The sequence below is a fragment of the Corylus avellana genome, chromosome 9 (assembly GCF_965113065.1).
Source record: "Corylus avellana chromosome 9, dhCorAvel1.hap1.2, whole genome shotgun sequence".
In the NCBI taxonomy this organism is placed as follows: domain Eukaryota; kingdom Viridiplantae; phylum Streptophyta; class Magnoliopsida; order Fagales; family Betulaceae; genus Corylus; species Corylus avellana.
In genome coordinates, this window is record NC_142498.1 from 16,942,984 (window position 1) to 16,958,631 (window position 15,648).

Sequence of the window (15,648 nt, forward strand, 5' to 3'; positions counted from 1 at the left end):
TTTTCTCCAAACTCAGCAAAATTTCAGAAAAATCAGCAGCAATTGGTCTTTCTCCCAACAAAAGAATAAAATATGCGAGAACAATCACAATAACTAATCGAAAAGCATAGCAATTACATCTTACTAGTCACTGAAAATATAAGATCAAATGCATATTTGAGCACGTCATTACCCAATCCTGAAATTAAGGCCCGATATGTCTTGCATTTAGTGTTTAAACACATTTATCATTTGAATCCCAAGAAGTTGAGTTTAAAAGGCCTTCTTGCATTTGATAGATTGCCACAGACAAGTGTAATAGCTTTTAAACTCACCTCATGGTTCAAGGGTTTCCACAAAAGGTCAGTTCCTGCAGTAACAGCCATCTGGCCAATGCAAACAACCAGCAAGTCATCAACCTCCTTCATGGATGGTATGTTTGGATTCTCTTCAAGAGAAGTCGGTGGCTGTATGACAAACTGTGAAACAATGGGTTTCAACAGAACCTGTGAAAGGCATGCCAAGCTTAAATCAGTGGAAAGAAAAAACAAAAAATTAAAACGGTCAAAACAAATTTTTTTCTTATATAAGTAATGGCTTAAGAATTACAATAGTTTAAGAATGAAAATTCCAATAATTTTGGTAGTTTCCATTTTTGGTTCAAAATGTCAAAAAATGGAGTCAGAATAAGTCATGTCTCAAATCATATGATGACTATTATGCTTGCTTATGGCTTATGGTCCAACAACAATCTAGAAGAAAATAGGAATTTACTCTCATATCATCCATCATAACAATCGTAATAAAGCAAAGCACACACAAAAACCAAACAAGGTTAAAAGGATTTTTAAAAAAAAAAAAAAAAAATCTTGAAAAGAGTTTACTAGCTACAAGATCATGACCCTATATTCTATTCTCAAGCAGGGTAGCTTAATCGGACGTCGCCTCATGAAGCAGAGGCCACTAGTTTAAATTTTCCTTTCCCCTCTCTCCTTGGGACCAATTTACTTGTAAAAAAAAAAATGACCCTACATTCTATTCCAGCATAGTATCTGTGAAACCAACGAATAGACCAATAAATGAATTACCAAGGCCCTAGTAGTACATATACAACAAATATAACAACAATTACATAAACCATGATCTATAAATAAATAAGTAAAAAATACTTAAACCATGAGGAACTATCACTACAAAAGCCATATTTAATGCTAAAATTCTAATCTACTGGCAATTAAATGCAATGCTGCAGCAGCTGCTGTAAGTGTACTCAAGATGTAACACAAAATTCCCAAACTAAGATCTATATTGGGAGAAATAATGTAAGGAGCTGCTACTTATCAAAATATATATATACAATGTTCTAGAAAATTGTGGGAGAAGTGATAGAGATTGACTAGCCTGAAAATTTGAGGAATCAAGAAACTTCAGGCTCCCAGTATCATAGAGAAAGCATTTATGTAACGATGATATAACCAATGCCCTGAGATGCCAGCTTCGTAGTGATAAAACACTGTTATCCTCTTTTATGTTGCCTGCTTCCTGAATCTTGGCCTTCTTTTTCTTTTGCGTCAAACCAGAAGTTTTTGCATCTCCAGCATCAGTAAGATGACGTACACAACCCTCAAGCAAATATTTAAAGTAAGGAACAAATAAGGATCTGCAGCAAAGAAAAATTGGAATGACGTCACTGATTATATTGACTTAATAATGACACATATAATGACTTAAAACTTCTTATTACTGATCAAAAAAAATAATAATAATGACACATATATTAAGTAATTCGAAATACAATTCTATGCCTCTCAGACTGAGAAAAAATGAAAATGGAAATGACGCTGACATAAGCAAGCTACACATTAAAGTGAAAAAGGTAAACAAAAAAATTAGATCACTTAAAGAAAACTAGAAAACCATAAATAGAGTAATACCAAGACCATATATGAGATGTTCACTCACCGATGGTTTTCTGCAAGTTTGTTCACCAGGCTATAAAAAGCTATAGCCCTATCCATATTTGAGCTTCCTGTACTTGCAGTCTCTTCCAGATCTGAGTCTGCCCACTCAATACTCCTAACAAAAAGAGGCTTGAACATGGTCTCAGTGAGTTTCATACTCAGAGCAATCATTGCATTGATGACACTTTTTTCTACAACATCAATATTCTGAACCGAAACTGGGTGTTGACAGCGTAGATCAAGAGCACGCAAGCAAAGGTCAAAAATGTTTGTATGGTAACCATAAACAGATGATCTATCCATTGTACCAACTAAGTTCGCTAGCATTTCAAAAGCAATTGCTAAGCTTGAATCTCCACACTGAACAGCACTAGAGTATATTTCTAGCAAAGGTGGAAGAGAAAGTCGCACCTGAAAGTGTAAAAATACAGATAAATAAACAAAATTACCTCAACATAATGGGTTTCAAAACAAAGACAGCTATCAGATTTCTAACAGGAAGGCATACCGGGATTTTCTCAGTAAGGAGTTTTCGGACAACATCAGCTTTCAATTTCAACTTTAGATCTGTCCCTGATACATATTCAGGATGAAGCACCAAAATTTCTATAATATCTCCAAGATATGGGTTTAAAAAGCCACCCAGCATGTTTACAACTGCCTCCAATGTGACAAGAATAGACATAAAAAGAGATTCCTTGGAAGTCGTTACTGCAGCAAGAGGTTTCTCATCACCATATTTTGTCTTTAGATCTGAACATGAAGAGACTCTGCCAGAAATCTTTATCACATTGTTCATTATGCGAGGAAGCTCAGCTAGTGACCTTGGCCCAAGCACATTGATCAAACTACCAGTTGTACGAAGGCAGCTAGAAGATATGGCCAAGTTGTGTGAAGTAATACCTTCAGTGACAGATGCAAGGGACTCGCAAAAGATGGAATAGTTAGAAGGAAACCTGCTGGCCAAAACTTCTAGTGCCGAAACTGCTGCCAGTTTCAAGGAAGTACTTGAATCATCTATTGATTCATCCACCATCGAAATAATTTCCAAAGACATCTTCTCAAACAATCCAAGAGCAGTTTCATCCATATGAAGCCAATTACTACGCAAGTGTGGATTGAAACCCTTTCTATTCTTACGGTTAGATTTAACTGTGTCATGATCCCTAATTGTTTCACATAGAAGCCCAAGAGCCTGCATGAAAGTATAACTAATTATATGAAGTGACAAGACAATTTTGTGCATTTGAATGATCAAAGTCAAATGTACTAATCGAGAAACATAAAGGATAATGCAACTACTTCCAGTCCATAATGCTTTTATCCAAATGAAAGAGCAGTATAGGTGTGAAACACAATAGCCTGTATACTACCAGGGACATTTGCATTTTGTTATAATAAATGTTTTGAAGTTCCTTTCAAGAGAAAAAGTAAGAACGTCTTATACTGTCAACAATGTTCCTTTTTCCATCTCATCTTCACAAAAATTACTTCAATTTACAACCAACTTAAATTGTTTCCCCATAGGTATTCTATTTTCACCATAAGTCAGAAAAGGGAACAGGAAATTACAAAGATTCACTTGATTCTGAATTAGGGCCTGTGATCTGATGCATTCATATAATTTCAGAAAAGGTGCAAGTAACAAAAGATATACAGGCTGACAACTGATTTAAAGTTAAGCATAGGATGTCGTCTTTTAGAACCCTATATGTCACATTACTTATTCCAAGCCTAGTAAAAAACGCAGAACCTACTCAGCTTATCTTATGAACAAAGATTCCATCATAAGTACCTTCTTTTTCACATTTCCATCTGCCTGGCCAAGTAACTTGATGATGCCTTTGAAGTATGCTGAAGGAATCATATCCATGGTAATATGCCTCAATACAGCATGCATACACTCCGCCAATTCTTTCCTGACAACAACAGGAATACTTTTTTGCTTCCTACTTGCATCCACTACTTGGAAGAGAGAAACAACCTGTTCCATGAGTTCTACAAGCGTTCCCTGTGAAATTAAAGCATCCATCAAGATCATTTTAATTAAAAATTGGTCACTACCATAGGCACCCACAAAAAGAAAGAAGAAAAAAAAGTTATAAATAGCAGCAGATATGGTTGAGTCAGATGACAGAGTGTCTTCCCTTCTCATTCAATCATATTCAGACAAATAAAAAACATGCTGATTGCTTTGAGCACCCAAAATCCAAAATGATGGTCATTCAAAAAATAAAATAAAATAAGGAAACTATACAACAGATGCATTGGGACAAATTATCTATATTTAACAACAATTCTCATAGCAATTGAGACAATGCAACGACAACAATGCAAGAGGATTCCAACAAATGACCCCCAATCTCTTACATGATCACCTTACATATTTAACAACAATACGTCTTGGACTCCTTTTCTGTTTTGTTTTAGTCGTTCGCCACTTGGTTTAGTCTTTCTTTTCTTTTTTTCATTTAGAAATCCTAGTAGTTGTGGGAAAAGGATTAGGAAGGCGTTTATGTAATTCAGATATTTGAGTCTAAGAAAATTCCAGCATTTTTCTTAAAACTTTGAAGGTGTTATTGTCTTCTCCTTCCTACGTGTGATTTCTTAGGAAATCCAAAAGTGATTGCCTAGTTCTCTTTTTTTTTCAATTCACTGCTTTATTACTAAATTGACATTAAATTCCCTCAAGATTTTTTTAGTTAACCTAACCATCCCCAAGTCCTTTAAGAACAAACCTCATCCTAGAAGCCTTCAAAAACTTATAAAGAACCTAATTTCGTACCCCATTTTCTACATATCCTACATCAAATTGGTATCAGGGCCTAATTAACACTATGGCAACGAGAAGAAGTTGGCCTTATAGGAAGAATGACGGATCAGCAAAGGCAAAACTATATCTGCACAAATGCAGAAAAACTCGATGCCTTGGAAGCCAAATTTGATGGGTAACAGACTGGTTTTCTTCACAAGAATGAATCTTCAGTCAACAATCCTAACCATTCAAGCAGTGGCTCCAAGGATAAAGATGCAGTTCTAGAGGAAAATGCTGAACAACAAAGAAAAGATCCTGTCAGGTTAATGCTAGAGCTACATATACTTTTGAAATCTTTGGAACAAATCACTATGAGAGACATGATTATTTCTTTTTATAAGATGGTTGAACATATAACGACAAAAGATAGTTTAGAAGTACCACACTTTGCTGGAAAGATTGATCCCCAAGTGTTTTTCGAGTGGCTTGATTATCTAGAGAGGAAATTTGAGTGGTATGGATACCATCAAATTCCTTCAAGATTCTATCTTTTTTATAACCTGGCCAACTAAGTCCTTAAATATCAATAGCAATCCTAGAAGCCTTCAAGAACTTATTAAGAAATCTAATCTAGCTATGAATTTCCTAAGATCCTGCAACTCTAAAAAGTAGGTGTCATTAGATAGAGTTAGATATTTGACAATTTCTTTTAATCCCTTATAACTTGAAACATGAATTGTGTATGAAATATGCATTTCTTCAACACGCTTCTAGCGACGTGTATAAGTACAGACCAAGAATACAATGGCCAAAGACCAGCCACGTCCATTTTAAATACGTATCTTGATGACTTATGTTCATCAACCCCTTCTGTCAAAAACTTTATATCCAATTAATTCGGAAACTTACTACAAGTATAAATCACAATCCAATCCACTAGATGATCCCCTTTACACCATATTAATATCGGACTGGGAATACAGCATCTGTTGCTAGAATACATTTGAGAGGAATTACCATCTTCGCCCTTTAGGCAAGGCAGGATTTCAATTATTCTGTCAGCCTTAACACATGCTATGGTGGTATCATTCAACAGGGTAGCAGAATACAATAATCTAAGGTCAACAGGGTAGCAGATGACAGGACATATTGCAGCTAACTGGTTCTTGAAAAACAAATAATTATTAATAAACAAAGTTAGAGAAGAAAAAAAAGTACAAATATTTGAACCTGAATGCCATCTGAATCTTCCCCGGATTGAAGCTTGAATGCAAATTCTGGATCTTGCATTTTGTGTAAAGTGAACTGCAATGCCAACAGCAATTCCATAAAAAGCTCTTGGCACAAATTACCTTTCCTTAGTCGTTGAAGCAGCATAACAAGAGCAGGAAGCCAAATCAGGCACGAATATTGCTCACATATTTGCACCGCAAAGACATACTCCCACTCTCTATGCATCGACGATGTGAAACTATCTGAATCGCACAAAATTTTAAGGCAAGATAATCCTTTCCTTGAAACCAAAGAACGGAATAGAAGAACAACCAATGACGCCAAGCTACATTGTTCTCCCAGAGACCTGCAGAGAAGCATTTCAACTTAAGCTGGAGCTGAAGAATCAACAAAAGAAAAGTAATAAAAGATAACTTGATAGTACCTTAATAAGTATACAACAATTGACAGCCTTCTGTGCTCAGCAACTTCAGGCAACACCTTCATAAAAACCTGAAGGACAAACTCAACCAAGTTAAAACACTAGATTACAAACAATGCGGCCATTGGAGCAGAAGAGATGGTGACTGATAAAGACGAAGATAGACAGTATACTTGAAGTAATTTGTCCACATTGTGTGTCTTAGACAGCCAAAAGGGAACGACTGCAGATATAAGATCCTCAAAGACATGCTGCGAATGACTGTCAGTCTGTAGCAGATTAGAAAGATTCAAGGTATTATTAGTACAGAAATAAGACACAGAATTGTTATTCCAAGAATAGAATTGAATCGTTGCCGATTGTCATTGGAATAAATGGCATCCCTTGCTGAAACAAGGGGTGGAGGTCAGGTCATGGGTTCAATCCCATACGGGCACGTAAGTCATGTATACCAATCAATCTAAAAACAAAAAAGAATGCAATTGAATTTTAAGAACCTAATTTTTATTCTACATTAAACATAGCCAGCTGAAACTCTAACCCAAGGTTAAAGTTCAATTTTGTGCTTACTATTTTAATAAGTTGTTAATGGTCTCCAGGCTTTCAAAAAGTTTTTTTTTTTTTTACCTCAAAATTGGATGTCAGAACATTGATTCAACAGAAATACCATTATTCTGTACAATAAAATAAAATATGGTAAAATGTAACCAATGCAAGGAAAACGAATATACTGACAAACCTGTGAGACCGCTGATTCTCCAATGATAGTAAGAATATCTAGTATATGGTCCAACACCTTTTCAGGGATGACCTTCGCAACAGAGGAAATTAATGAAAATACATGGTTGCGGGTGGCTGCATCCTTTGCAGAATGGGCACACTCGACCAACAATTTGATGTTGATTTCATTTATTATGTCATCCTGCCATGAAGATGAGTAACATGTCATTGCAAAAACAGGAATAAAGACCGAAACCAGACCAACAGAAACTGTTAGCATAATTGATGTTTCCCCAACCCAGAAAAATGGGTGACATACCTTAACTGGAACAGCAACGAGTGAAGCACATATATCTTCCAGGATTTTTAGAAGTGTCTGCTGAATGTAACATATGGTGCTAGACATGGTCTGAGAAACGCTGGGTGATACATGGATCAACTTTTCATCATGTGCAAGAATGCCATGTATCCACTCATCTGAGAAAACTTTGCCAAGAAGATTAAATAAGGGTGCTATAAGAGAATCCCTGCAACCAACAAACTGAATCTAGTTAGCCTGCGAAAGTACAAAGCATTGGTATCAGAAGTGGCAGATACTCTGCCGACTCAACCAGAATTAGACACATTCAAAAAAACAGACCTGTTTGCCATGTCTTTCTTCACTAGCAAAACATCAAAGACAGAGCTAAGCATAGAGAGTGCATCTTCTCCTTTACATATCACATTATGAGGCAGGCTTGATCTACAATGCACATTTAGTTTCTTTTTCTTCTTGCCATACAACGAACTAATTATCAGACTTTCTTGCTTGAGTATAATATCAAGCATCCAGCCAACAGTGGAGCAAGATATCTGCAACATCCAAAAGGCATAGTTTATCTTCATATTGCTTAAAAAAACCTTTAAGTAAATCAACTTTGCTTGTGACATTAATTGGATTTTTTTTTCTCTTTTTCTGGCATAGACATTTATCAGCATGACATAAGATAAAAAGTAATAAACAAAAAAACAACAAAAGAAACAAAGCTGCATCTGGCCTAATTCACATTCTATATAGCATTCAAGAATATTTGGTTGCTATTATAAAAAATTTTACAACACTAAAAGGTTAGATTAGCAAGCCATATGAAACCATTTTGAAATACAAACAACATTATTTCTTTTTGGAATGTGTGTGTTCATAACAAGACGTCATTCTTTGAGCTCCAAAAACCATGAAGAAACCATCACTAACTTAAGACTGTAACACTGATCAATATTCGCCAATAAAGTGACTACTATGAAGCTTCATATCTTAGTTATATTTTCATTTTTAAAGGAAAAAAACTGTAATGCAAAAACACAAACAACTGTACGTGGATAAGAACTATGGACATAGAAGAGACTAGGCGATTCAGCAATCTCAATACATGCTGTTCTTGTCAGAAAAGAAAAATAGATGGTACTGGAATTGCATAAAGTAAGATCCCCTTTGACAATCCTTTTATCTGAAAAAATTCCACATGCGAGGGATTCTATTTGCATTTAAAAGCATAAGAAACAAACCTTCTACTAGCTAAATTAATCTAGAATTCTACTGGGCTACACAGTTCAGCCAGCATAAGATACCAGCCTGAAGATCCAGCGACAGAAGGCTCCTTATTACTCCTTTGCTTTGTCCAGCTTTTAAGGATAAATCAACTCACCAGAAACTGATATCAGATTTGATTCATCTAATAAAAGTGATTATAGCTTAGTTGGTTATGCTTCCAATTTTTGACGACATGTTCACCCATAAAATGGCAGTAAATGGGAATTCAAAAGTGTCCAAATTGTCTTGCCTCTTTTTCTCGTCAAATAAGAAGCCATATTCAGCTCATTCCGGCACACAGTTCTCATAATAAAAAAATTACCATCATGCTCATATAAACACAATTCACTTTCTCTCCCACAGATCATCAAATAACATATCCAAAATGAAAGTAAGAACGCACCACAAAAGCAAAAACGTTCAACCAACAGATTTCAAATACTCTAAATGCTGAAGGCACTCAAACAATGAAAAGAAACAGAAAAATTGGTAGAGTAAGGGACAAACATTTAAGCGCAGCAAGGCCTCTCTGGTTGCATTTTGTACATCACCATTAGCATTCCGAAATAACAGCACAAGTTGATAAAATAGAAGCTCCTGCTCAGAACAAAAAAGAAAAAAAAAATGAAGCCTTAACCACAACAGAAATAATTATATTTACTGTGTTTCATAACAAAAAAGAACACAAGTTGATAAAATACAAGCTTCTGGTCACAACAAAAATGCAAAAAATAATAATAATCAAATCTTAACCGCTACTATCAACAGGAATAATTATATCTATCGAGTATTTCAAAGAATTATCATCCCATATAATATAATATAATAGGTCATGATCTATAAATTTGTGTTCAAAATTTTTTATATATATATAAATAATCGAGATATCATTAAAAGAGTAAGGCACCCCAGGTATACAAGGAGTATACAAAAGAAGCCACCAAACTAATCACCAAAAAAGATTCAGGGTGTTGAAAAATAAAGACTTATTCTCTTCTAAAGTCCTCTCACGGAACTTCTATCATTCATTTCTCTCCAAAGGCACCACAAAAGGCACAAAAGTACCATCTCCCACACAACAACACTCCGAATATTACCGGGAGTCTACCATAAGCATACAAGTCAACTACTTGTCTAGGCATAACCCAAGACAACCCAAATCAACTAGAGAAAAAGAAATTCCAAGTAGCACAAGCAACCTCTCAATGAAGAAGAACGATCCATGAACTCCCCATTTCTTTTACACATCAACACCTATCAACTACAACAACGTGCCACTTCTGGAGATTAACTATGGTAGGGATCTTTTTTAGGGCCGCCAACCAAACAAAAAAAGGCCACCCCAATGAAGCCTTAGTAGTCTGCCCTATTCTAGGGGAAGCGGAAACCATCATTAGAACTCATGTCACTGTAAAATGATTTAACATCAAACAACCCTCTTTTGGAAGGGACCCACCACAGCTTGTCCTCGTCATCTCACTCTCCCTAAATACAACACCAAAAGAAAGTGGCAAAGACATCCACTTCCCAATCATGAGTAATGCTACAAACAAAGGTGTTTCCATGACATTCCAACCATTTTAACAACAAAACTTTGCTACAGTCGAAGGGAAACAAAAAGTTGGGGAGTTACTACATTTAAGAGACAATTGTGTGTTGTGAACTCTAAATGTTGATTACATTAACAACCCAAATACAAATGCTTGGTGCAAGTGACATAGATTCATTAATAACTACAAAGGATATATGAATCATGCAGCTTAATTATTGTCCTAAAGTTCTATTCTAGCATCCATGATTGTCGAATGATTCCCCCTTTTCTTTGTTTTTGAATTCTAATTTTTGGGCAAGGTTGTCGTTAAGTCTAGGCAAAACACCCACCCTTCCAGACAACCCAACCAAAAACAGTCAGTTTCCTACATTGGTTGAGCGAAGGTCAATAAATAAAATGGATTTCCAATAGGATCAAGTTGACTGTCAGGTGATGGGTGTCAAAAAACCGACTCAACTGACATTGTGGCGTCCCACATCGCCTTGGTATGGGGATGAGGATGTACTTATATGTATACTCGCACCCTTCTTGACAAAGCGTTTTAAAGACATGATGGTCATGAACTTATCAGAACTCTGCAGTTAAGCGTATTTATACAAGAGTAGTACCAGGATGGGTGACCTCCTAAAAAGTCTAGTTAGGGGGAGCCAAAAGCGAACAATATTGTGTCGTTGGGTGGGGCGTTACAAATGGGTATCAGAGTCATTGCCCAACTTGAGATGGAGGGAGCATGCACAAGCCCATGAAGGCCGCCAACGAGGACGTTGGGCCCCAAGAGGGGGGTGATTGTAGCATCCCACATCGCCTGGGTATGGGGATGAGCATGTACTTATATGTATACTCGCACCCTTCTTGACAACAATGCATTTTAAAGCTGCAATGGCCATGAATCTATCAAAGCTCCGCAGTTAAGCATGCTAATGCGAGAGTAGTAGGAGGAAGTCTGGTTCAGGGGAGCCAAAAGCAGACAATATTGTGTCGTTGGGATAGGGCGTTATAGACATAACCTATCCTTGACATCTAGGGTGGAGATTAATGTTGATGGGATGCGAGATCAGGCACTACGCACCATATCTAGTATCAGGGTGGAGATTAAGATCTAGTGTGATTTAGCACACCCAAACAAAAAATCTAATAGCAGGTTATGCACCACCGCTTAAAACTGACGGGTGATGAATGCTACAAATGAATTGACAGACCACATTAAGCTCAAAAACTGAGCCGACGTTGATGGCTGTCTATCAGTGGTAAGTTACCATATCTGGTATCAGAGTGGAGATTAAGATCTAGTGTGATTTAGCACACCCAAACAGAAAATCTAGTGGCAGGTTATGCACCACTGCTCACACCAACAACAAACTTACCACTGATAAACAGCCATCAGCGTCGGCTCAGTTTTTGAGCTTAATGTGGTCTGTCAATTCATTTGTAGCAGCCATCACCCGTCAGTTTTAAGATCGAACACCTCCAGCAACTGGCCCAAAAGGTAAGTGCCAACTCCTAGTTGTAGGAAGTTTCACATGCAAGCAGTGCGATTGGTTATACCCAAATCCACTACCTTAAACTTTTAGGTTAATATGATATCCCTACATGTTATATTAAGTTTTTCACAAAAAAGACTCCCCAAGGTGAAAAGCCTCAACTCTTACAAACCCAAAATCCCAACAAATGGTAACAAAGCCGATGATTCGACAGGCAATGTTCGATGCAATTTCAGTATTGTTGATGGTTCCCAAATTAGCTCCACCCATGGTTAAGAAAAAGGCTCTATTGGTGGTGAAGCAAGACAACTATACATATGGTGGTGGCTTCCATAATTGTGCGAGGTGACTCCCATGTTAGCTCCACCCATGATTAAATAAAAGCACTCTAACGGTGAGCAATGGACTAGGTGGTGATGTTGATACATAGATTGTTAAGAAAAAGTTTACCAATCAAAAGGGAGTGATACAAAACTTACACAAGAAAGTGGAGACTTGTTTGAAGGTTCACTTGTGAGTGGTGCGATTGGTTAAGCGGTCACACTAAGTGATAGTGATACAAAAGAGTGCTGATATGACACTATTAGGCCTCAACCCACTGACTAAAACTCGAGGTGGTAACCCAATATGTTGTATCAAGTCTTCGCCTAAAAAACTCCCAAAGTATTAACTATCAGGTCGCACAAACCTGAGATCTCAACAGTTCCATACATATCAATATATGTCCAAAACAATCATCCAAATCATACTAGTTGGTATGGCATATCACAACAATTTTATTGTTCCATGATCAAGCAATCTACAAAAGGCTGAAACACATGATTTCAAAGTAAAACATCATGAATGAATTCCCAGTAAATGAATAAAGGTCACCTGTAAATCCTTCTTCAACCCACTATAAAGATGTCTACTGAGCATTTTTAGAACAGTGACACAGGGCTGTATAACAGCTGGGTCTTCTGAAGCCATACTGTCCAACTGAAGAGTCCAAAACAAGATGTCAATACAATGGTAACTGCAAAGACCATAAAATTGAAATAAAATGCATACAAGTTGCAAGTAACTTCTTACTTGTAAAGCCTTCAATAAATGACCTTCGAAAGCATCTCCATCAAATAAAGAGGGGGTAGCAGAGCTCTAATACAGCAGATCAAGTACAAATTAAACACAAATACAAGACAGAAAGATAGAAACTCACAAACATTCAGAACCATCTATTAACATACCTCCAGCAGAAGGCATAGAATCTCAATTTCAATTTTCGACAATTTCTGGCATGACTTATCCAGTTCAAAGTAATATTGACTGCGTCTTTCCAAAAGTAAAGATAAAAATGACTCAACATCCTTAACATTCAAAATGGCTCTGCCCATTCCTTTTAGCAAAGATAGAATCCTTAGCTGCAAAAGACATTAACACCCATTTACTTTTTTCCCCATGAAACTTCTTCAGAGCAGTTCTTCATGCATGAAAGTAACAAACATGAAATATAAGATAACAGATAGAGAGCATACCTTCCCATAATCAGAAAGCTTTAGAGCAGAACCCAAAATAAAGGCAAGAATCTTTTCCTTTGTAGATTGATCAAACCTGGAAAAGTATGTAGATGAATGAAAAAGCAAGACTACTATGCTTGATAATGAACATAAGAAAAAATCCAACTCAAGATGATAATCATCATTTATCAAAAATAACAACTTCAAGAGGAACATGACACTATTCAAGATTCGAAAAATCATAAAACATGAACAATGAAAAGACTTTTCCTTTCACAGAGAGAGAGAGAGAGAGAGAGAGAGAATTTCAACTATAAACCTCTGTGGCTCAAAAGACAAAGGCATGAAGGGGCGAAAAACAGCTTAAAAGCATTAATAAAGATCAGAAGCTGGAGCAGCACCAATTCATATATAGCATAAATCTTTCAAGTGAATGAGAAGAATGACTTGGGAAAATGAAGATGGTGGTACAAAGACTAAAATAACAACATCACAACAATACCTCTGTTGAATATTTTGTGGCACTAGAAGGCTACTGCAAGATAAGCTGAGCAAGGATTCCAACAATGAAGGCAAAAATTGTTTGTCCGATAATATAAGCCTTTTTTGCTGAACAATCAAGCCCAACAATTCACCAAGAAAATGACTCCAAATTGCAGTGTTCCCTGTTGTTTAACAGTTTCAGAATACACCCATACTGGTGTGAAAATTAGCCATGACCATAGTGGGACATAACAATAATGGAAGTGATTGTACCATTTTTCTTGCTGGAAAAGTCCACATGAGCCCACAGTGCATATAGTCCTTCAATGCAGTTCATTGCAGCAATCTTAATATCCTGAAAGGAAAAAGACGATAGATCCTAAGAAATCAGAATATTGAGAAAAAAAAATGTATACTTGAGGAAAATAAAAAATCACCTCACTTCAGAAGAAAACATTTAAGCAACCCCTTTCCTAGAATCAGGTGATTCGAAGAGGCCACAAAGAGCATTGGCAGCAACACAAAATATAATAATGAATAGTAATAATTTGAATCCATACCTGGTTATCACTAGTCAATGGGATGAGAACTGAAGAAAATTCAGCTAGAAGTTGAATTGACAATCTATCTTCTGAATGGAAACAAAGAAACGCAAAACACTGGAGACTCTCAACTGTGACTCCAACAGGAACACCTACAAGAAGTAATATCCAACATAAGATCATGTGAAAGCAAACTGATTCTAAATAACTATGATAAATATGTTCCAGAAATCTATTATGCCTCAACAAGTTGCAACTCCCAAAAAAGATAAAATACGTTCATCTATCAACAATTCCTTCCCATTATTATCCATTCCAAAACAGCAACAAAAGGACCAAAATATCCCTCAATATGGACTTTGATTCAAATGACAAATTTTCCTGAAACTTCCCTCAATATGGACTTTGATTCCATTCTTTACCTTTTGGATTTTTGTATCTGATAAATTTTGAGACGTCAGACTATTTTTTTGTCTTTTTTAGTGGTCATCTTTTGTACTTCTCTTGTGATAGGTTGGACTATACCCTTTTTTTTTTTTTTTTGACAAGTAATTTATTTCATTGAAAATCAGAAGGGGATGCAACCCTAGTGCACAAAAATGTATACAAAGATACACTTTTTCTAAACAACTCTACTAAAGCACATGCTGAAAGCTAAATGGAAGATTGAAAAAGCAGTAGCAAAGAAGGAAGCCATGGTAAGGAAGTATAGAAAAACCAACAATGACAGAATATATTGCAAGGTGAATAGAAGAATAAGAAAGCAAGTAGAGAAAAAGGAAGCCAGGTAAGCACCTTCTTCTGTAAAAAATCTAGACAGAAAACGGGCAGGAGGTGCCTTGCACCTTGTGACGAGGTGATGAATGTGTTCCTTGAAAACATGCTTAAACTGAGAAGTGGCGAAAAAAATGAACAAATCTTGAAGCCTGCTAACCCATTTGTCATTAACATCCTGCAATTATCAAAGTTGTTCATATTTAGTAGCGACAACATGAAAATCCAGCTACAATGTCAATGAACAGGCACCAGAGCAGTCTAAGACAATAAGATAAATAAGCAACCAAAGAAAGAAGTATCACTAACCAACATAACATCTCCAGGTACGGCTAATATCAATGCCTCCAGTAACCTCCAAAATATGCAAATCAGGATATTTGTATTTAATGCTCTAAGATTAGCATCAAACAGCTGTTCTAAGAACCTTTTGCAATCCCAATTGAGCATTTCAGAATTGAACTGTCAACCAAATAGCAAAGACATACATCATGCAGTTGAAAAAAAAGGGCTCCAGATGATCAAGGTGAAGAAAGAAATCTGAAAACAGTGTTATGTCTACAATTAATTTTTCCTCCATACCTCTTCCACAGAAACATCACCGCCAGACTCCAGTGCTTCCCACTCTTTTCTCAGAACTGGATAGCCAACTTCAAAGAGCACTGAAAACTGACCACTTTC

At 36.4% G+C, this 15,648-nt stretch overlaps 1 protein-coding gene across 1 annotated transcript in view; it reads right to left on the reverse strand.

Moving 5' to 3' along the window:
- The window catches only part of LOC132191150 (ARM repeat superfamily protein), a 33,881-nt gene that overhangs the window by 661 nt on the left and 17,572 nt on the right, over window positions 1–15,648 (reverse strand). Inside the window, exons 17-38 of the mRNA XM_059606171.2 lie at window positions 15,550–15,647; window positions 15,277–15,429; window positions 14,989–15,145; window positions 14,212–14,345; window positions 13,925–14,006; window positions 13,671–13,833; window positions 13,187–13,262; window positions 12,899–13,072; window positions 12,744–12,809; window positions 12,546–12,650; window positions 9,147–9,236; window positions 7,710–7,921; window positions 7,389–7,596; window positions 7,089–7,271; window positions 6,523–6,618; window positions 6,353–6,420; window positions 5,926–6,274; window positions 3,736–3,951; window positions 2,449–3,135; window positions 1,942–2,351; window positions 1,381–1,639; window positions 315–485 (exon numbers count right to left, since the gene is read on the reverse strand). Of these exons, the coding sequence (XP_059462154.2) occupies window positions 315–485; window positions 1,381–1,639; window positions 1,942–2,351; window positions 2,449–3,135; window positions 3,736–3,951; window positions 5,926–6,274; window positions 6,353–6,420; window positions 6,523–6,618; window positions 7,089–7,271; window positions 7,389–7,596; window positions 7,710–7,921; window positions 9,147–9,236; window positions 12,546–12,650; window positions 12,744–12,809; window positions 12,899–13,072; window positions 13,187–13,262; window positions 13,671–13,833; window positions 13,925–14,006; window positions 14,212–14,345; window positions 14,989–15,145; window positions 15,277–15,429; window positions 15,550–15,647 (4,157 nt within the window). The remainder of the gene's footprint in view (window positions 1–314; window positions 486–1,380; window positions 1,640–1,941; window positions 2,352–2,448; window positions 3,136–3,735; window positions 3,952–5,925; window positions 6,275–6,352; window positions 6,421–6,522; window positions 6,619–7,088; window positions 7,272–7,388; window positions 7,597–7,709; window positions 7,922–9,146; window positions 9,237–12,545; window positions 12,651–12,743; window positions 12,810–12,898; window positions 13,073–13,186; window positions 13,263–13,670; window positions 13,834–13,924; window positions 14,007–14,211; window positions 14,346–14,988; window positions 15,146–15,276; window positions 15,430–15,549; window position 15,648) is intronic.